Consider the following 21,746-nt stretch of genomic DNA (forward strand, 5'->3'; position numbering starts at 1 on the left):
GGCACAAAAAGCAATAAAATATCCAATTTTTGTAAAATATAAAGGATGAGATTACATTGAGTAACTAGCTATCCAACATGTCAAACCTTAAATTTGCATGCACTCAAACTTTAGTACCCTATATTTTCTATAGGTGGCGCTTCTATAGACCTTTATAGGTCATCAGTTTATAGAGTTATGGAGGAGGTCTCATGCTAGAATTATTGCTCTAATTCTGGTGTGTGCGGCAATATGTAATGTGTATCGCAATTGACATTTACATGTGTAGGCGCCCAAGCGCGTGCTTTTGTGTTTGTGTGTGCATACATGTGTGGGGGCCTTTAAAAATGGGGCGGGGGTTATATGCTTGGGTGTAACTTCCATTTTTTTTTATCACATAGGGGACAAAAAACCCCCTATGTAATGATTTTTTGGTGACAGTTTATCTTTTTTGAGACATTCGGGGTGTGTCCGCTCTCCTCCCTCCTCTATACCACATCCCGCCGGCACCCACTGAACCAGTCCCGGGTCCACAGATGGGCAAGCGGAGCCCGGGACATATAACAGGGGCGGGAGAGAGGCTGGCACTGTGGGCTGTGTGGAAGCAATCGAGTGGCAGTGCTACTGCACGAATGCTTCCATCTGACAGGTGAGCTCTGCTGCTTTCCCGCAGCAGGTCTAAAGGCAGAAAAAAACCAGCTGCCCAGCGCCTGGTACTGCATGTCCCAGGCGTCGGGCAATATGAATTGCACATCCCAGGCTGTTTAAGCAGGATATATATATATATAAAAAATTAACAGAATCCTCCATCCACGTTATATAACACAGATGGACAAATCTCCCGAATGGATGCAACTGATGTCCAACAATGTTACACCCATCTCTTCAATTTTCTGTCAAAGAGTCTGGGCAAGAGGGTGATTGAATTTCAGGCACAATTCGCACAGTGTATGGCCCGCTTAAGTGTACTTTCGGTAAAAATGCACTAAAACCTCCTTCATCAACCTACTGAGTGAAACTATACTAGAAGCCCACCACAAACTTGCTGCTTATTTATCACAGCAGGACAGCTGTGGCCTGCCCCAAGCCATGGCTTTGACTCCATCCTCCAACAAATTCCCCTTCAGCATTGCCTGCACAGTGTACTTGTATAGACTTGTATAGGGCCCTCTTCGATAATTGAAGATGTCATAATCGTGTGCACCAGAGGCAGACACGGCCCTCCATTTTGTTAAGAAATCTCCATGTTGTCCCTTATTCTCCCCCTTTCCTCCCTGTTAATCCACAGGGACATATGTGTGTTGGAAGGGTCACAGGCAGGCCAGGGCACAGCAGGGAACCCCAGAGCTATAAAACATTTCTGAGCGAAGGTGCCTGGGTGTATAAGAGAGCTGTGCAATATAACACCTCGTAAGAGATAACACAAGCCTTCCCAGGAGTTTAAAGACATTCCAAGGAAGCACAAACAGATAACACTTTTAAAATCCCTTTTTTCCCTATGTCTCATATTTTGGAATATGAGAGACTTACATAAAAAACAGGCATATCTTCAAATTGGTTACGAGGAGACAAACAGTTTGATAGGTCACTCTCCATGGCTGGAATACATAGGAAAGCAGAAAAGTAGATCTCTGGAACCAGTGTATAATTTCATATTTCATATCTAATCATTCCTCAGAGGTGTCTGCATAATAATCTACCCGCGGGTGGAATGTCACTTGTGCATATGGAAAGTTATGAGCCAAAATATGAACTAGAAGAGATTTTGGCTCTAGTTTAGGGCTACGCCCAGACGATCCCTCCCTAAACGGGGCATTGGTCTTTGACTTCAGAGACACCCCCTGCTAGGGAACAACAAGATGGGCTGTCAGGCCTAAGAGAGGGAAGTTGAGAATTCTCCCGTTTAACATCAGAACCACCTTGGGGGACCGTGTCTTTTCGCTCTGAAACTTGATCTGCTTACCCAGGACTTTGGCAAGTACTTTAACCCACTAACTTCTGTCTGTTATGTCTTTGCTGTGCTCTTGTTCTCTGTATATTTATATATACTGTATATTGGTTACATCTTTTTTCTGTAAATATTTTTATTGCACCCGTTTTACCTTTTAGTAATAAATCTTTCCTTCTGAAAGTGTGGAACTGTTTCTATAGCTCTTTATTGCAATTTACGAATTCCTGCCTCTAAAAGAGCGCTACTGTGTTTGTTTAACCCTCTGTATAACCGGCCTGCGGTGACCGTGTTATACAGACGATTATCTCAACCATTATAGTGTAATAGCTGATATCGCAGAGTTTCCTCTTTCTTTGTACTAAAAGGAGGTGGTGGCAGTGTGAAGGGTTAATTGCGTAATTAACTTGACCCAGTAACAATCGCTCCCAGGCTGCCGGTACATCGATTGTGGTCCAATTAGCTGGAAAATTGTTGTGCAGGGTGCAGCTGGGCGTGGCATTGTTACGCACGTGACATCGCGGTTTTAGATTGGCTAGTCCTTCGGTCACAAGTTTGGTGAGAAGGTCAGGGGTCTGACGCCGCGTTCGTCACAGAAGATACTTGGAAGATGTGCCCATACAGGTCTATGAAGGCTTACTGCATGGGAATTGGGCAGCATTTAAGAGGATTCTGCCTAGAGAATGAAAAAGCCACAAATCAGATGAGGGAGGCTTGGCTGTCCTACTGAGGTAAGTAATTAGAAAGTCCCCGGGGGTGGGCGGGAAAGGAGTTTATATGAATATCAGTTAGCACGGGAAGTGAGGAAAAATCTATTCAACAGAGATACAGGCAGCAATACCAGAACCTTTTCATAGCTGAGATAGGAATACATGGACCTAAAAATCAGCCAGTTCAGCAGGAACCAGCCAATGGCCACAGTGCTGATCTATGTATTCTGAGAGTGTGAGCGATCCCTGCATCCACAATATTGTGTGGATGTGCGGATCTGTGATCAACTGGTTGAACATAATATAACTGGATACTAACATTTATAGGTAAAGTTGATCCAGGGAATATCCGATTGCCTCTCGGGGGATCAGGAAGGAATTTTTTCCCCTGCAGGAGCACATTGGATGCTTTTGATGTTTTTTTGTCTTCCTCTGGATCAACTGTGGGTATAAGATTTTAACTTATTTTTATGGTTTAACTGGATGGACTTTTGTCTTTTTTCAGCCAGACTAACTATGTAACAAAAAAAAGATGTCTACCCTGCTTAAGGTTGACCACACACTCTCCTTCAGCCCCACTGGATAAAAGGGAAATGTCCATCTATTCCCCCTTCCACACTAAACAGTGTGGATGGAGGAAACGTCCACACCAGCTACTGTATTTTGATAGTTGGCACCTACAGCTGCCTGAAAACTCTAACAGTGGCTGCATTTGATTGGGTGTAATCACTGTTCAGTCAGCAGTTTTCAGAAGGCCATCAGGCAGAATTTCCTCCAGTTCATCAGTAACTGCTCTAAATTCATTCTGTGTATGGCCAGATAAAAAAGGTTTTTATTGTTGCCTGTGACCACGAGTTAGATTTCACCAGCTTAAAGCAAGCCATTGATGATGATGCAAAATTGCTCAATTTCCCCATCTCTCTCGCTGAGATTTTGTGTTCTGCCTGCGGGAATCCTTCCCTGTCGGCAGAACACAGTGTTCACTGCCGGCGGCTATTGCAGGGATCGCATTAAAAATAAAAATTAAACAGACTGGTTGTACTGAAGTCGATCAATGGATTGACTTCAATACAACCAGCCTGCCCATACATGGATCAAATCTCAGCCAGTCCCAGCTGAGATTACATTGTCTATGGCTGGCTTTATTCAGAAAACCTGAACTTCCGGTTGTTAACCATTACAGTGCTGGCAGCCAGTACATAGGACAAGATAATACAAGGACCAGTCACAGCTTTGTGAATTTTCTGTGCCTATACCGAGTTTTATCAATCAATATCCATCCTATGTTCCCAACGGGCACACTTTTACTGCAACAAAAACAATCAAATGTAGAAAAAAATAGTTTATTGTTTTGGTTTTTACATGTCCCTTACTCGCTGCTTAAATGGTATGCATTGAAAAATAATATTTTGCAGTGTGGAAAAAACACAGTATGATTAAAGATTATGCTGAAACATTTTGTAAAAGGAATGATCTATCCAAGCTAGTTATACAGCTAGTTTACATAGATATGAACTGTTTACCTGCCAAAGGATTTATTTATTACAGGTATTTGTATAGCTCCAACAATTTACACAGCACTTTACATATTTTATATTCACATCAGTCGCTGTCCTCAAAGAGCTTACAGTCTAGGGCTCCTATCTCACATGCATACATACACATGTATTCAGACAGAAGCTAATAAACCTACCAGCATGATTTTGGGGATTGTGGGAGGAAACCGGAATAGCCAGAGGAAACCCACGCAAGCACAGGGAAAACATGCAAACTTCATGCATGCAGCAGCCTGTTAAGGATTCAAAAGAAAGAAGTGCTAACCACTAAGCCACTGTGCATTCTCAATCTGTTAGGCTGCTCATCTGAATCACCCCCTCCCCCATGCACATGTGAAGACAAGGTACCTGCTGACAGGAGAAGAGAGCAAAGAGACAACTTCATTAGTATGTAGCTGCTCCTTTGCTGTCCAGTCACATACTGGAGGTGGGTGGTGACTTAACTGTGTTTTTCTTTTTAACTGCAATATAAAATAATATCTGTTTTCCAGACTGGCAGGCTATGTAAATCTCAGGACTGGATGGACAGAAATACAAATCCTTTAGCATGTAACACAGCTCCCGTATATGTATTTGTTTGGTGATTTTAGCATGCCCGTGGTGTTCTGTTTTTATTATAATGAATACATAAACTAAAGAATGTTTTAATGTTTACCTGCAGATCTATTTTATCCTGTACCACTTGATCAATGGCTGGAATGCTTTAGTATGCACAAGGTGTCTGCTAACACAGGAATATATCAGCAGAAATATACATAAGAGGGTTGTTATCTGAAGGAAGATTGTAAGAGCAATATAACTGCAATGTTTCACAGACATAATGTCTGCTGGTCATGATCACAGATTTTGATAATGTCAATATAACTCAATGAGCAAAAGATATGGGAGAAAAGATGCAATGCACAGTTCTTCAGTCTGACTCTCTTGGGACTTCTGGGCTGCCCCTGGATGTTTCCATACCTCACATGAGAAAAGCACTAGGGAAAAGCGATGTGGACCAGAATAATGGCACCCAGTACATGACGTTCCATTGGTGGATCAGAGAACCAAGGACAAAAAGTCAGGGCAATTTACACACTCCTGTGTCATCAGTACTGGCTTGGCATATGCAGGAGTTCTCCTTTAAGTGCTGCGTTTATGGGTAATAGTAACACTCCACTGCTTAAACTGAAAGAGATAATTCAAACCCAAGGATCCATTCAGCCAGAGGCACACACTTTTCTGTTATCACTCAACTTTCTAGTTTATGGTCAGTGTTCCCCTTGATGCTGCATGACCTTACAGAGAGGCCAAATCTGATGTAATAAGCCTCTTGGGGAGGACAACGCCTCTACTTTGCTTACTGATCTGTCATGTATAATATGAACATGTGAGGGCACTAAGGAATACACAAGGGGAAGTGGAGTGTCAGACAGCTTAACTTCACCAAGAAGCAAAAACCTGCACACAGCGCACTGTTTATGAAGTCCCCAAAGACAATTTGAGCTTCAACTATGGGTATTACACATAGCGGTTCTTACTAATGACTATTAAACAAGGTTCAGCTTTTTGAAGAAATACAACTCTAGGTAAAAAATAGATGACTAGTGACCAAAATGTTTTATAGGAAAACTGTGGGTAACTACGGACCTCTCCTTTTGAAAATGCTAGCTGCTTGGCTGCAATGTTGCTTGAGTGGCCCCAATACCCATCCAATGAGTCACTGCACCTAACAGGTATGCATATTAGGAGCTCTAATTAGCTGCATTCTTGATCCAGACCAAAGAATCAGGGTGCAGTGAATCCAGAGAAAGCCAGGCATCTAGAATTTTTGGAAATGAAGGTCAGAATGGCAACAGCCTACTTCTCCAACACATTATACCCTAGGGACTTGATGTTACTCTGAGTGCCACAAAGTACCTAAAGTATTAGAGCTAAATTTTCCTAAACTCCTTATTACCCACTAGCACCCCCAAAACATGTAACCATTCCCTATAATAGGCCATCATTTCTAACCTCTCCTCCAACATTTAACCTGTCCCTTTACACCGAACCCTCATAACCCTGGCACCCAAACTAAACGCCAGAGTGAGCCTTTATAGCAAATCTAAACCCAATCACTAAAGCTTAAATAAGCTTTAGCATGTTAATGTAACTTCAATAGTCATTTTTAATCTTTGTGACCTTTTTTCAGCTGACAGTGGGCTAAAGACCACTGTTGGCTGACACCACAGAGCCGTTTCTAGACTCTGGGGAGATGCCGACTTTAATGTCGGGATCCTCCCAGATGTCTGGCTTGGAAGCTTATTCAGCTTCTCAGTAAGCCACTGAGAGCCTGAACCAGCCACTCCTGCCCCCTCCACAGCCCGATGTTCCAGTGAGCGCTGGAGGGGCAGAGGAAAGAGCTGGTGACTGACAGTTACTGACTCTCTCCTAAGTGAAGACTGAGAACTGAGCGATCAGCAATCTTTGATCGCTCAGTTCTTGGTTTCAGAAGCGGCGGGGCACAGATGCAGCATTGGACTGATGCTGCATCCACCTAGGTGAGTATAGATGTTTTTTTTTATTCCTGAACTTCTCTCTTTTAAAAATAATTCCTGGTGATCCTGTCATGAAGATTATTATTCAGGCACTTACTGTTTTAAAGTGACAACTATCTGTCCAGGTCTTCAAACTGCTTGCCTGCATTGTGCCTGCATATCGAGTGCATGTGACTCGATAGAAACTACCAGTACCATACTGCACTGTCACCATAATAAACATCACAAGCAGCCACTAATTTAACTCTTAACAAACCCTTCTCCCAAAACTAACACTTGGCTATCCCTCCAACCTCAACCATTAACCCCTGAGCCTAGCAATATTTTAGTAACCCAACCTAATTTTAACATGAAGGACCCATTCACGCTGTAGTGATGTGTCGTGTTGTGCATTAACTGCATTGTGTGAAGGCAGGCCATTCATTTTAAATGAGCTGCTAGCACACTAATAAGCCATTTTTTTAAACACAGTGATCAACAACCAACACAGTATGTAAACTGTGATGTGCTGCATTGCAAATGTGATGCCTGCTACTCATTTAGAGCATTGGGGTGCCATTCAAAGTGAATAGCACTGTAATGCACCATGATACACGTGGTAAAAGGGAATGCATAAGAATTAATGGGCTCTTAATAATGACTTCTCATCCTTCACAAGCAGCCTCTGTGTGAAAAGACAGCAGGTACTGTGCCAAAACATAACAGCAGTGAGATATCAGATCCAGATCCTGGCATTTGTCTTATGACAGACTTATTTTAAGTTTAGGTTTAGTTTCTTCAGACATAAAGCAGTGCAGGGAACCATCTTGATGTCTGAATGGTAAAAATGTATATAAATGAGAAAATAAAATCACTACCTTCCAGTGAATTTATAGGCTGTATCCTTTAACTCCTGTTAGTTTAGCCATCACCTGTATTGCATTAGACACATGTTTGATGATCAAAGCTGTGGAAAAGGAATGTAGAACCCATATACAGTATACGCTCCATTATTTCCTTTTTCAAAGATCTCTAATATAGTAATCAATGGAAAACTGAACACAGGTTGTGTAGCCGTGTCACTCTTAGCTGCAGATCAGGAATAGAGAATGTAATTTTAGCACATTAACCACCAGATGGAAACATTTCTAAAGTAGTTTGGCCAGAACCAAAAGTGATGGGTGGAAGTCTATGTTGCTTCTACTAAATGAACCTGTGCAGGTTGTCAAAGCCAGAGACAGGGACGAAATAAGAGATTAACAGTTTGTTTGTCCTTAGAAAGATCAGAAACTTCATATAGTCACTGCGACTTCTTAGGGCTCCGACTTTTCCACATTACGTACGTCACAAAGATACCTAGTGGAAACGAAAAACACAAATTATACAGAGGTACACTAAATATACTGCATATTTCAGCATCATTACTATTCCAATGGTGCTCAACATTGTTTACATTAAAGCAGATGTAAACCTTAACCACTTGCCCACCAGAGGATTTATCCCCCTTCCTGACCAGGCTATTTTTTGCGATACGACACTGCATTATTTTAACTGACAATTGCGCGGTCATGCAACATTAAACATAAATTAAATGTATGTCCTTTTTTCCCCACAAATAGAGCTTTCTTTCAATGGTATTTGACCACCTTTGCATTTTTTATTTTTTGCACTATAAACAAAAAAAAGACCGACAATTTTGAACAGAAATTTTAATTTTTTTTTACTTTTTGCTATAAAACATATCCAGTAAAAAAAATTAAAAATAAAATTTCTTTATAAATTTAGGCCAAAATGTATTCTGCTACATGTATTTGCTAAAAAAAAATCCCAATACATGTAAATTAACGTCTACAAATGGCGATATATATATACTGGAATTTTAAATTTTTTTTTTACTAGTAATGGCGGCGATCAGCGACTTATTGCGGGACTGCGGCCGGCATTCTGACACTGAGTGGGAACTGACATCTCCAGTGACCCTAATACAGTGATCAGTGCTAATAAAAAGAGCCCTGTCACTGTACTAATGCCACTGGGCTGGAAGGCGTTAACATCTGAGAAGAACAAATTGTTAACAGTGTGCTGTGTGTGTTTTACTATGTAGACAAGCTACTTTGTATTGCTCCGGTGATTGACATGTCGAGGAGCCAATAGCAGCGTGGGTACGGAGCGCACGCACGTCCCCTACCCGGAAATGAAAATCATGTATATATACACGTGAATTTTTCAGATCCTTGCCACCCTGTAGCAGTACTTCTGCTACAGGGTGGTAGGGAGCAGTTAACTTGATGACATTCCTTTGCTAAAGTACTGCATAACATAAACAATTGCCATTTGTTTATATGACGTCATATGACGTCCTCCCATTCTCACCGCGCATGCGCGGCTCAGGGAGCATGCAGCGCGGCGATCGGCAGTGCGCTGTGTCCCTTGGACACAGCGGATCACCGATCACGGAAAGAGCCAAAGATGTTGGCTCGGTCATGTGATCAGCTGTGTCCAATCACAGCTGATCACATGTAAACACGGAAATTCTGGTTATCGGCATTTCTCTCCTCTTGAGCTGTCACGCTGACAGCTCGAGAGGAGAGGAGAGCCGGTAATCGGCTTTCCACGGAGGGGACATGTACACCGATGATCAGTGTGCCCTGATGATCAGTGTAACCCCAGAAGTGCCACCTGTCAAAGTCCATCAGTGCTAGCTGTCAGTGCCGATCAGTGCCTCGTGCCAGTGCCTATCAGTGCATACCAGTGCACATCAATGCCACATATCAGTGCACATCAATGCCACATATCAGTGCCCATCTGAGCTGCCTGTCAGTGTCATCCATCAGTGCGAGTCAGTGCCACCTATCAATGCCAATCAGTGCCACATATCAGTGCTGCCAGTCAGTGCCAGTCAGTGCCGCCTAACAGTGCTATATATCAGTGCAATGTATCAATGCTGCCTTTCAGTGCCCATCAGTGATGCCTGTCAATGCCCATCAGTGCCACCTACCAGTGCCTCCTCATCAGTGTCCATCAGGGCCACCTATCAGTGTCCATCAGTGCAGCCTATCAGTGCCCATCACTGCAGCCTCATTAGCGCACATCAGTGAAGGAGAAAAATCACTTATTTACAAAATTTTATAACAAAAACTAAGAAAAAACTTTTTTTTTTTCAAAATTTTCAGTGGTTTTTGGTTTGTTTAAGAAAAAATAAAAAACCCAGAGGTGATTAAATATCACCAAAAGACAGCTCTGTCACAAAAAAAAGATAAAAATTTCATATGGGAACAGTGTTGCATGACCGCGCAATTGTCATTCAAAGTGCGACAGCGCTGAAAGCTGGAAATTGGCCTGTGCAGGAAGGGGGTATAAGTGCCCTGTAGGCTAGCGGTTAAATAAAGCTTATCTTCACTATTTTTAATTGTGTATTGCATGTCAGTCACTGGTCTCCTGAAACCTCTTTCAGCCACTTTCTGTCTACATGTACTCCATTATTGCCTGCTTGGCATTTCTCAGGGTGGGTTTACTACTAGTGATAACAGTGGATCATGCCTGTGTAATGTGTGTTGAAAATGACATTTGTAGTCTCCATCAGAAGCCTGTGTGACAGGGGGACAATGCAGGAACACAACTGGGAGACTGGGACAGAGCAGAGCTTACATGGGGTAATGATGTCACCGAATGCACTCTGAATGTCAGTATAAGTGGGACGCGGGGTAGGCTTTAACCACTTTGTGTTTGGGGCAATTAAGTAATTTTTCACACACAAGTTAAAATCTGCTTTTTTTTTTTGCTAGAAAGTAAACGCCCCCCCCCCCCCAACTGCTGTAAAAGTGATCACTTATACATTAAAGCCCACAGCCTGCTGAAAAAATTACACCTAGCTCACAGCTGCAGCAATTGTTTTAACCACTTGAAGTGCAGGCTATTTATAAAAGGCATATAAAGAGCACGTGGGACCCAAAGAGACCCTGTCACTTTGCCTTTGCAGCAGCTGTAAACCTTGTCACTGCCAATTCAATAATTCCTTTGTGAGACCCTCCCTAAACAGCTTCCGTGCAATGTTATAAAAAGAAAAGTCCCAAAATACCTTATATTTTAAGCAATATTAGCAGTAACATAACCTCTTTCTTGCTGTTATTCTTAATACAGAGGACAGGGCGAAGAGCTTTACGATGAACCAATGTCACTAATCACAGGAGCTATGAGGGTACATTACAGTGAAGCTCCCAGCTGTCAGTCAATTACTAGTTCCCATTCTTCACAGCCTGAGACCAAAATGCTGACTACTGGAAATACAGGCATGCCATGTGTTAGCAGTCACCACTCTCTGCTCAGAGCACCAGAGAGAACTGAGTGATCAGCAGTGACTGATCTCTCAGTTCTCAGCCGGCAGGGGACAGATGCAGCATCGGATCGATGCTGCACCCACCTAGGTAACTATGGTTAAAAAAAAAAACATACTTCTCTTTTAAATCTGCTAGCATTTCTAACACTCCCTTCCCCCAAACTGACAATGCTGCTGTCCAAAGGTGCATCCTGTGCTCCTTCATTCAGAGTGGAGGAACACACTACAGGAGTTGTGTTACTGACCAGCTCACCAGGTGAACAGAAAGGAAAAAAGAAAAAAAAAAAAATACCGGAACTACAACTAATGATTGGTAAGCTGCAATGCATTACATTTTTGATCTTGGGTTTAACAATGCTTGACCCCTGGTTAACATCTGTGCGGGTGGTGCCGCTGGTGCCGCTGCACAAAAATCCATGCAGCCGCACCACCCACACAGAGGAATTCAGACCCGTGGGTGGGTGCTATTAATTATAATGGCACGCCGCCCGCACTGGAAATCGCAACCATACTGGGAACCGAGGTTCCAGTGCAGGCTGCGTTTTATGAAGAAGTGCAGGGACTTCTTCCCTGCGTGTCCCAGGGCACAGGAGTCCATTCAAATGAATGGGCTCTCGTGCCCACGCAAAATGCGGCCCGCAGGAATGCGGAGATGTGAACCTACCTTGAACGTGACCATACAGTATAAAAGGGCAAGGAGACAGGGTTTCTTTAGAAAATAAAGCACATAACATTCTCTCAGCATCACTAGAAAATCCTGAAAATAACAAATTTGGGCGCACTGTCAAACTAGATCATGGTATTTATCCAGATCTCTCACTATAAAAAGAAGACCGATGATTTAAAGTTAAGCAGATACAGAAACATTTGCACTGAAATGTGACTCACCCATGAAAAGAAGTAGAACTAAAGCGGCCACTAGGGGCAGCAGCACGGCGTACTCTCGTGGCAGGAAATAGGAGTGGATGACATGTTCGCTGTCAATAAACGGCTGGAGAAAACAAACACCATAGTGTTACAAAGTCTGGCATAATTAGACATTAAAACATATCAGTTGGTACAATTGGTGATCACAGGTCCAGCATAGCAACCAAAACACATGTGCAGGTTAGAATAAAGTGAATCCCACCTAAAATCTTAAGCTGAACTCCAGCCTTAGTCACCGGTCACACCACTGAGAATTAAAATCATGCTATTTATGTGCGATTTCTGAAGACTTTATTGCTACTTGTGAAGATTTTTAAAGATTTCTTTCAATTTGCAGTGCGATTTCCATTATATTCTATGTATGTGAAATCGCAACAATACTGCAGAAAAAGTAATGCAAGAAATACTTTAGAAATTGCACGTGAAGACACTGACATTTACATTCATTAGAGGCGATTTCAATTAGCAAACGGTATGACCGGGCACTTAGGAGAGTTTTACATGCTCCTCTTTTGTACTAGAAGTGCTTAATCTGATTTCACTGCACACTGTGAGCTTTGCACAGTGTGCTTTTAGAAGCTGCACCAAGTAAGACAGAGCCCTCATTTCCTGGCTAGAGGACGTCCAGCATCTCCTAGTCTTTCCTCCCCAGCCTGACTGTGCTTGGCCCATCCCTTTCAGTCACTCCATCATGGAGGCTCAGCATCACTTGTGGATCTTACCTAAATCAGTCTGTATGCAAATGCAGCCTGCCTTTGAATGCCCACTCCTCCAGACTGCAATCCATTCATCACAGCATTTTGATATTTGTAAAACTCCTCCCAAGAGCCAGCCCACTACTTGCATCAGGGCTGAGGGCTCTTGAGGAGAGTACTGAGGCAGGGTGCTGTAATGTAGGAAAAGAAGCACCCTGCTGACCCCTCCCATCAGCCATCATCTGCCTGCATTGTATAGTGAAGCACAGAGATCCAATGATGATGTCACTGGATTTAAATTGAAAGACGTAATGAAAACTAAAAGGTTATATTTTAAAAATGTCATTAGCATGTTAATAAGAGGGCAAAGAAAACAATCTGGAGGCAAAATATAAACAGGTTAAACCAGCTTTAATTAGATACTGATGTGCTGAATCATTGCACTTCTTGAGTCACTCTCTCAGGGATTACTCAGGGAAACCTCCCCACAGGCGATGTCTCTGCTACTGACGCTTGTCCTTAAAATAGTTTTCAAGCCATATGAACACTCACTGTAAACAGTATTATAGTGTAGGTTTTGAGCAGAATGGGGAAAAGTTAGAACCCCTTTCAGGTTTACCTGCCAACCGGGGCTCTGTTGGAGAGATTTCCTGTTGACCTTTTTATCAAACAGCAAGTTAGGAATCTCCTCAACTGCAGTAAAAACTGGCAGGGTTTCTAAACCATCCTCACTCTTTAACAAATTAAAGCTTTGAACAGCATAGGTAGAGCCAGGAATAAATGCGGCACTGAACAAGTGCTGACAATACAGAAATCACACTGGCAACCAGCTAAAAATGGTGAAAAAAATGGCAACTTTTCTGTTGTGTGTCTCTGTGTGCCACATGAAGCATAAAGAAGAAAAACAGCAGCAAATAATTTTCTGAGGATTTGAGAACAAAAATTGTGGAAAAACATTGTGGACAATCTCAAGGTTACAAGTCCATCTCCAGAGATCTTAATGTTCCTGTGTCCACTGTGCGCAACATTGTCAAGAGGTTTACAGCCCAAGGCACTGTAACTAATCTCACTGGACGAAAGAGAAAAATTGGTCAAAGATTGCAACGAAGGATTGTTCAAATGGTGGATAAAGAACCTCGATCAACTTCCAGACAAATTTAAGCTGACCCTCAGGCACAGGGTTCAAATGTATCAGCTTGCTACATACATTGCCATCAGAATGAAAAGGGGACGCTATTGCAGGAGACCCAAAAGGATCCCACTACTGACACAGAAACATAAAAAGGCCAGAATGGAGTTTGCCACAATTTAGCTTGAGGAAGCTAAAATCCTATTAGAAAAATGTGCTGTGGTCAGAGGAAACAAAATTGCAGCTTTTTGATAAAGCCTAGCATTCTACTGCTTTCAGAAAAAAAAGAAATTAGGACTTCAGAGAAAAGAACACAGTCCATACAGTCAATGATAGAGGTTCACTGATATTTTGGGGTTGCTTTGCTGTTTCAGGCATCGGATGTCTTGACCGTGTGCATGGTATTATGAAATCTTTAGACTACCGAAGAATCTTGGGGGGGGGGGGGGGGGCAGTGTCAGAAAGTTGGGTGTCCATCAGAGGTCATTAGTCTTACAGCAGGACAATGACCCAAAGCACATGTCAAAAAGCACCCAGAAATGGTTTCAGACAAAGCGCTGGAGAGTACTAATCTGGTTAGCAATGAGTCCAGATCTCAATCCCATAAAGCACCTGTGGATAGATCTCAAAACAGCAGTTGGGAAAAGGAACCCTTCCAATCTGAGATGCCTGGAGCAGCTGGTGATAGAAGAGTGCTCCAAAATTGCAGTAGACAGGTGGAAGAAACTCACTGATGGTTACATGAAATTATTGTTTTCAGTTATTTTTCCAAGGATCTAATGTGCCCTCACATATGAGGAGCACATTGTCAATATATCTGGCCCACAAGGCCAATTTGGGCTCTCCTCACACCTGACCATGAACAAATTAGCCAGTTATTTTTCGTTATTTTCTCCAAGGGGTGTGCTATCAAGTATTAAATTGAGGGTGCCAATAATTTTCTCCAATCCATTTTTGGGGTTTTGCGTGGAATGTGTCAGATTTGGCTTTTTGTTTTTCCACTTTTTTGTGTCCTACCAATACAAACAAAAGTAATAAACAGGAGAATGCCTAAACATTTGTAACTGCAACCATTTTCTGACATGATTGTATGAAGCATTTTACTGGCAGAACCAGCAGTTATGAAGAAAGATTCATGTAAGGAGATGGGTTATGTCGCTGCTATGATCAAAGTTAGAGATTTCACAGTCATAGCTAAACCAGAACTCCTGGCAGATTTAAAAGTCTCAAATTAATACAGCACATTAATTTATTTTTTTAAATGCAAGCAGCGTAAGTACTTGAATTTGACTTATCAATCTCTTGTAGTCACAGTAAAGCACAGCTCAGACTGGCACAGGGAGAAGTAGCACAAGGAGTAATTCGCTACAGTGCAATGAGCATGTTGATAGGAGTAAACAGCAGAGAGAGAGAGAGCTCATCGGTCTGCTGCTGCTCCTTCCACCTTGGGAGGGACAAGAGCTGTAATTGTTACTGGACTTACACTCGAAAGATGAATTGCAGGAAGATATAAAAAAAACAGTAGATGCAGTTATACATTCACTAAATTCATTTAACTACATTCTGTAAGCCACATCTTAAAGTGGAACTTTAATTTTAATAACTTCATAAAAAATAAAGATCTTTAGCAAGGAACATGCATCCCACATTAATATTTATGTTACCAAATCAGTGTGTGCTGTAAATTGCCTCCAGCATTGTTCCGGTTTCTATTTGCTGTCATTTTGTTGAAGCCCAAAGCTGCTGAACAGCAGTAAATCTTCAGGCTGTCAGCAGATAGGCCTCTACAAATTTGGCACAGTGCCTAAAAATAGAGAGCAACTGAGCATGTGCAGAGCAGGGTGAGATGTATTACTGGATTTTAACAGGATGGGCACTCACTTTTAAGGTTTTACATAGCTATACCTGAAAAAGAGGCCAGCCTGACGTGATCTAGCAGGACTTAATTTTTTGACTAAAGTTCCACTTTAAGGTATTTTTATGTGCAACTGAAGAAAGTTTCTAAATTTGTCATAGTATCAGCTTCCGGTAATCCCCTGCACAGCAACACCCAAGTTGGGAGAGGGGTGGGCAGCACTAGGAGGCAGTTAGGTGTGCTGCATTATGCATATGCAAGAGCAAAGAACATTCTGACAGAAAGGGTGAAGCAGAGTGGTGAGTTTCTGATCTTTCACTGTCCAACCACAGGCTGCAATGTGGAGGAGACCAAGTTGTATGACTTGACTGCAGCAAAGAAAAGCCACTAGGATGGCTCTGTTGTATGGCAGGGCTAGGTATATCTCAATACTAAGGGGCCATTCAGGCCCAAATGTATCAGTGTGTTGTGTTAACACAATTTTTTTTCCCCAGATGAAAACGGGTCACAGGAGTGCAAAACAAAGTGCAGTCCTGTGAGCCCCAGAAGAAGTTGAGCCAAAAGAGCTCCCATAATAGGCACTGTATATGAGATACCTGCCAACCATATCAAAAATTATACGTATATATCTGCCAGCCTGGAAAAAGAAATGTACAGAATAACCAGTTCAGAAGAAGTGTCTAGCCTTGAATGATGGAAGTCCACTTGCGTGACCTAATTACAACAAAAAGGTCAATAGGCTCTGTAATTATTATCATGTATTATAAAGATTTACAGCTATTATGATTGAATGTGCAACACTTGTTTGGGGTTGGTGGCCTGGACAGAGATGACTTGCAGATAACCAGTGTTAAAAATAGATGCTGCTTGGCAAATCAAACGATCACCGGTCCAGACGGGGACATGGGATAGATACAAGGCGCTGCGTACATTAAGATTTTATACCTTTCTGAGATGGTGTCTAAAGCCAGCCATACACGGATTGAAATTCCTGCTTAACCGGCTCATATTTAATGCATCTATGGGCAGACTGATTGTACCCAAGTTATCCATCGATCAACTTGAGCACAACCAGCCTGTCTGAATTTTTTACATTCTATTACTGTGCGTGGCTATAGCTGCAAGCAGTGATCATGGTGTTCTGCCAGCTGGGAATGTTCCCTGCAACCCCCTGCTGGCAGAATACAATAGTGCTGCAGGAGGCATTCGGTGTTGATGGGGGAACCGAGCGATTTTCTTGGTGGAAGAAAAGAAAATTGAGTCATCTAGGGGCTGCTTTATTTCATGGTTTCTTCTATAATTTGGTTCAATTCCTCCTTTGTGGTGATCCCTACCACTGTATTGGCAATGTATACATGAGGTATACACATTGGTCAGGCACCGTCATTCCTGCTGTGGGCTCCCAGAACCAATCCTGTAATAGAGCGGTAACAAGTTTCACTTATGCCAAAGAGATGTGCCACCTACCAGGCAGATAACCCACAACGTGTAATAGAGGAAGAGGATCGCACTGAATGTCACCAGCCCCACTCCAGCCAGTCTATCACTTCCTGTGGCCTGCAAGATAAGACATGAGGGGTCATGAGGATAACTACAAGACATATGAGGGGCCACGAGGATAACTACAAGACATATGAGGGGCCACGAGGATAACTACAAGACATATGAGGGGCCACGAGGATAACTACAAGACATATGATGGGCCACGAGGATAACTACAGTTATCCTCGTGGCCCATCATATGTCTATATGATGGGCCACGAGGATAACTACAAGATGTACGAGGATAACTACAAGACATATCACTATGTCTATATGAAGGGCCACGAGGATAACTACAAGACATATGAGGGGCCACGAGGATAACTACAAGACATATGAGGGGCCACGAGGACAACTACAAAACATATGAGGGGCCACGAGGACAACTACAAGACATATGAGGGGCCATGAGGATAACTACAAGACATATGAAGGGCCACGAGGATAACTACAAGACATATGAAGGGCCATGAGGATAACTACAAGACATATGAAGGGCCATGCGGACAACTACAAGACGTACACCGATCAGCCATAACTTTATGATCACTGACTGATATAATTGATTCTCTTGTTACAATGGCATCTGAAAGTTGCTGGGTAATTGTGACATACCCAACCAGGACAGGGGCTTTTGGAGAGGACTAGGGGCTAGCCTTCTACCCACGGATTATGGCCCTTAAAAAGAGCAGATCATTTTCTAATGATGGACAACAATGTGATGAATGCTGACTGTGAGGCTTGGAATCATTCGCTGAGTAAAGAAAATACAGCTTCCCTTCTGGAGTGGATGGAAAAGTGTAATATTAATCTTGTACCGGTTAAAGGTCAGAGGAAATATGGGGCCCTCATAAGGACTGGGTTGGAGAAGCTCCTCTATTTGGGATAAAAATATTTATCAACAATCTCCCTCAAGAAATCTATGAAGGTAAATTAATTCCACATTTTCAGACTGTCGAAATATTGTATGAGTTTGGTCTTATGATGGACAGATTACACAGGTCTGCAAAAACATTTTTTTCAAGAGCTGTTTTGGTTATTCCACGTAATCTTTATGTTTTTTGGTGCGCCAAATCTGAAAATGACCTCCATTTTGTCATAGGACATCAGGTTTCCTGACAATTTAGGCAACTATGTTAAATAAGGCAATACCCCAAAATAAATAGAAACAGACTTATAAAATTAAAGTTTTATTACAATTTTTTCATGAAAATCCTTTTTTGAACTGAAATGAGCTCACCTACACACACTAAACTCGATTCTTCTTCCCTGTGAGGCTCCTCTTGGTGCATTTACATGTGAGTAGCATCTGGAATGTCTGTCTGAAGCATCCAACAGTAGTCTGCCATCATTGTAATGCTCCATTTTCCCTGGTATCTCCTTTCCATCTCTTTAATGTCTTGGTGGAATCGTTCACCTTGTTCCTCACTCACAGCTCCCAAATTTTCAGGAAAGTAGTCAAGGTGGGACTGGAGGAAATGCACTTTCAAACTCATCAGGCAACCTAAAGCTTGAAATCCCTTCAGCATTCGTCCGACGATCTTTTTGTAGTGAGGATCTTTGTTATTGCCTAAAAATTTCTGTACGTCTTCTTTAAATGCAATCCACTCTTCTTTTTGAGGATCCGTCATGGTATTCACAAATTCTTGATCAACTATAAGCTTTCTAATGTCTGCTCCGACGAACACACCTTCCTTCAGTTTTGCCTCCGACAGGCCTGGAAACTTGGTGACCAAGTATTTGAAGCATTCTCCATCTCTTGGAAGTGATTTTATGAATTGTTTCATCAATCCCAATTTTATGTGGAGAGGTGGTAGAAGAACTTTATGGGAAGGTACCAAAGTTTCTTGGAGGACATTTTTTTCACCGACTGTTAGCACCCTCGGCTGCCAACTCTTCTTGGTCCAGTGAATTTGTTGGTCTCGACTGTCCCATAGACACAGTAAACAAGGGTATTTGGTATCCCACCCACTGGATTCTTCAGGAAAGATTAACCCCTTCTACCATTAGAAGCACAGACTCAGGGCTGAGGCTTACACATACAGCATGCTGCTGAGTATCCCAGTAGTCAGACATGTCAATCAGAGCAGCACTTGTATTCACCCCCTTTGCAGGGGGGGGGAGGGGCAGAGATTGTTTACCTGCAAATGACAACAAAGGGCCAGAAGAGAACTAGGGAAATGAGGAAATAGAATTTTTTTCCCTAAAACTTGCTTAGCTTATGTATATATTGCTGACCATCAGATTTACAGTGCTATATTTGTTTTACATAACTCGGACAACCCCTTTAAGGTTTTTTTGGCATTTTATATCTTAAATGCACTTATGTGAATTAATAGTAATTTGGACTTTAAATTTGGTTAAAAACCCATAATATACAAAAAATACCAAAAATTAAAAACATTTGATAAATTTGAAGACAATTTAGCATTTTGTGGCAAATCATGACTTTCTAGGAGTTTTTTCAATATTTTATTTGTTTTCAGCACACCAAAATACATGGAAATTAGATGAAAATAATCAAACAGCTTTTTAGTAGCAGACCTGTGTTATACAAGTGACATCAAACAACTGAAAGGCAGCATGTATAATGCACTGAGTGTAATCAGGGTTGGAGGTGCCAGGCTGTCTGGGGTGGGCTCCCTGACTTGGCTAATGATTAGCTTACTGTTAATGAGATCACTGTTGTACTGTTTACGATAATGTGATCAAGCTCTTACCTAATCAGTGTGGTGTGTTTATCCCAATGTGTTTTATTGTTCATGTGGGGACTGCCCCTATTTCTGAGATTATAAAAATCTGTATTTCTATTCAATAAACAGTTCCAGTTTTCTCACCTAGTCTTGGGTGTGATGCTCGGCTATAAAACCTTGGTCCTGTGTCCTTGTGGTGAGGAAACAGGTCTCTGACTAAATCACCCAATCGCGGTGACAGCCGATCCGTCACAATTATATTAGATGGCAAGTAACATGTTGTCCCTGAAGTTGATGTGTTCAAAGCAATAAAAATGGACATCACAGTTTGTTGTGCATGGAGTTGCAGACCACTCAGGGTGCCCATGATGACCCGTATGCACAGCCAAACGTGCCTACAATGGGCACATGAGCACCAGAATTGGAGCACAGAGCAATGGAAGAAGGTGGCCTGGACTGATGAACCATGTTTTCTTTTACATCATGTGGATGGCCAGATACCACAGCATACCTTCAGAGGTTCAGGGGTCCATGCCTTGGTGGATCGGGGCTGTTTTGGCAACAAAAGGGGGGCTATTCAATATTAGGTGGGTGGTCATAAAGTTATGGCTGATCAGTATATGATGGACCATGAGGAGATCTACCAGGCCAGACATATGATGTGGGATGAGAACACAGGACCAGCCCCCCCACCAATCACACATAGAGGAAAGAAAATCTCTTGTTACCCAGAGCAGCCAATCAGAATCCTAGGGGCTGATTTACTAAAACTGGAGAGTGCAATCAGCTTCTCTCTTCAGCTTGTTCAATGAAGCTTTGACAATAAAGCCTGGAAGCTGATTGGTTTCTATGCAGAGCTGTACCAGATATAGCGCTCTGCAGTTTCAGTAAATCTCCCCCTTGTGTCATTCTCAGCCCTGGACTACAGAAATGACAGCTGGAACCTGACTGGGTAATAAGGAACATTCGCCTTAACACATTCATCAACGCCGCAGTCCCAGACACCCAACTCACCATAGCGCCTAAGAATCAGCTCACTTCCTACTTACACCGCCGACCAATCAGAAACCGCTCTCCGCGCCAAGCATTCTGGATGTTGTAGTTCGAACGGGTATGTGTAAGAGGCAAAGCTTTCACTACTGGAAGAGGCATGTCATGTGAGCGCGCTGGGAAGGCGGAGCTTAAAGTCGAATTGCTGCAAAGGGATACAGAGGGGAAGTGGGTCTTCGTATAGGGCAGCGGCCCCTGTTGGCCAAGTACAGGTACAGCGCAGAGATTTACCTCAGGTACTGGCCTAAGCAATTGTTGCTTTCTGCACCTCAGAGCGCTCTCAGGGACGGCCATGGCAACAAAATTGGCTGTATAGCGTCTCACCTCCTAGTTGTCACTTCTTTGAAATAACATTCACAATTTTGGAATCAAATCCTCTTGCCTATCGTTGCTCCCCCCGGCCTGTCTTTGTTATGTGTGGGGGAGGGGTCAGGGTGGCTGGAAGAACTGAGGGATTACATGTAGCAGGTTTAGTTTGCAGGGATTCATCTTTAGCAGCTTGGGAGGATTCAATTCTGCAGGCCAGGTACAGTTTTTGGAGGGATTCTGTTTGTCAGGTGAAGTTTGGAGGGATTCCGTTTAACGGGTAAAGTTTGGAGGGATTCCGTGTAGCGGGTAAAGTTTGGAGGGATTCCGTTTAGAGGGTAAAGTTTGGAGGGATTCCATTTGTCAGGTAACGTTTATGGAGGGATTCAATGTAGCGGGTAAAGTTTGGAGGGATCCGTGTAGCGGGTAAAGTTACGAGGGATTCCGTGTAGCGGGTAAAGTTTGGAGGGATTCCGTGTAGCGGGTAAAGTTTGGAGGGATTCCGTGTAGCGGGTAAAGTTT

At 42.6% G+C, this 21,746-nt stretch overlaps 1 protein-coding gene across 1 annotated transcript; it reads right to left on the minus strand.

Annotated features, from left to right (window-relative positions):
- Positions 1–3,964: 3,964 nt before the first annotated feature.
- Positions 3,965–20,984, minus strand: DPM2 (dolichyl-phosphate mannosyltransferase subunit 2, regulatory). Its single transcript, XM_089692927.1, has 4 exons — positions 20,883–20,984; positions 17,101–17,190; positions 11,916–12,018; positions 3,965–8,047 (listed from the first exon to the last, which is right to left on the minus strand). Exons 1-4 carry the CDS (start codon positions 20,883–20,885, stop codon positions 7,992–7,994), a joined length of 252 nt encoding a protein of 83 aa, XP_089549053.1. The 5' UTR covers positions 20,886–20,984; the 3' UTR covers positions 3,965–7,991.
- Positions 20,985–21,746: the final 762 nt, after the last annotated feature.

Source organism: Staurois parvus, unplaced genomic scaffold (assembly GCF_062004578.1).
Source record: "Staurois parvus isolate SC_StPar_1 unplaced genomic scaffold, SC_StPar_1.0 ptg000608l, whole genome shotgun sequence".
Classification (NCBI taxonomy): Eukaryota; Metazoa; Chordata; class Amphibia; order Anura; family Ranidae; genus Staurois; species Staurois parvus.

Excerpts from the sequence above, each read along its gene's own strand:
- DPM2 (XM_089692927.1), bottom strand. Across the intron at positions 12,019-17,100 it reads CGTTGTGGGTTATCTGCCTG|CCGTTTATTGACAGCGAACA; the intron begins GTAGGTGGCACA and ends TGTTTTCTCCAG. Across the intron at positions 8,048-11,915 it reads AGTTCTACTTCTTTTCATGG|GTATCTTTGTGACGTACGTA; the intron begins GTGAGTCACATT and ends CGTTTCCACTAG.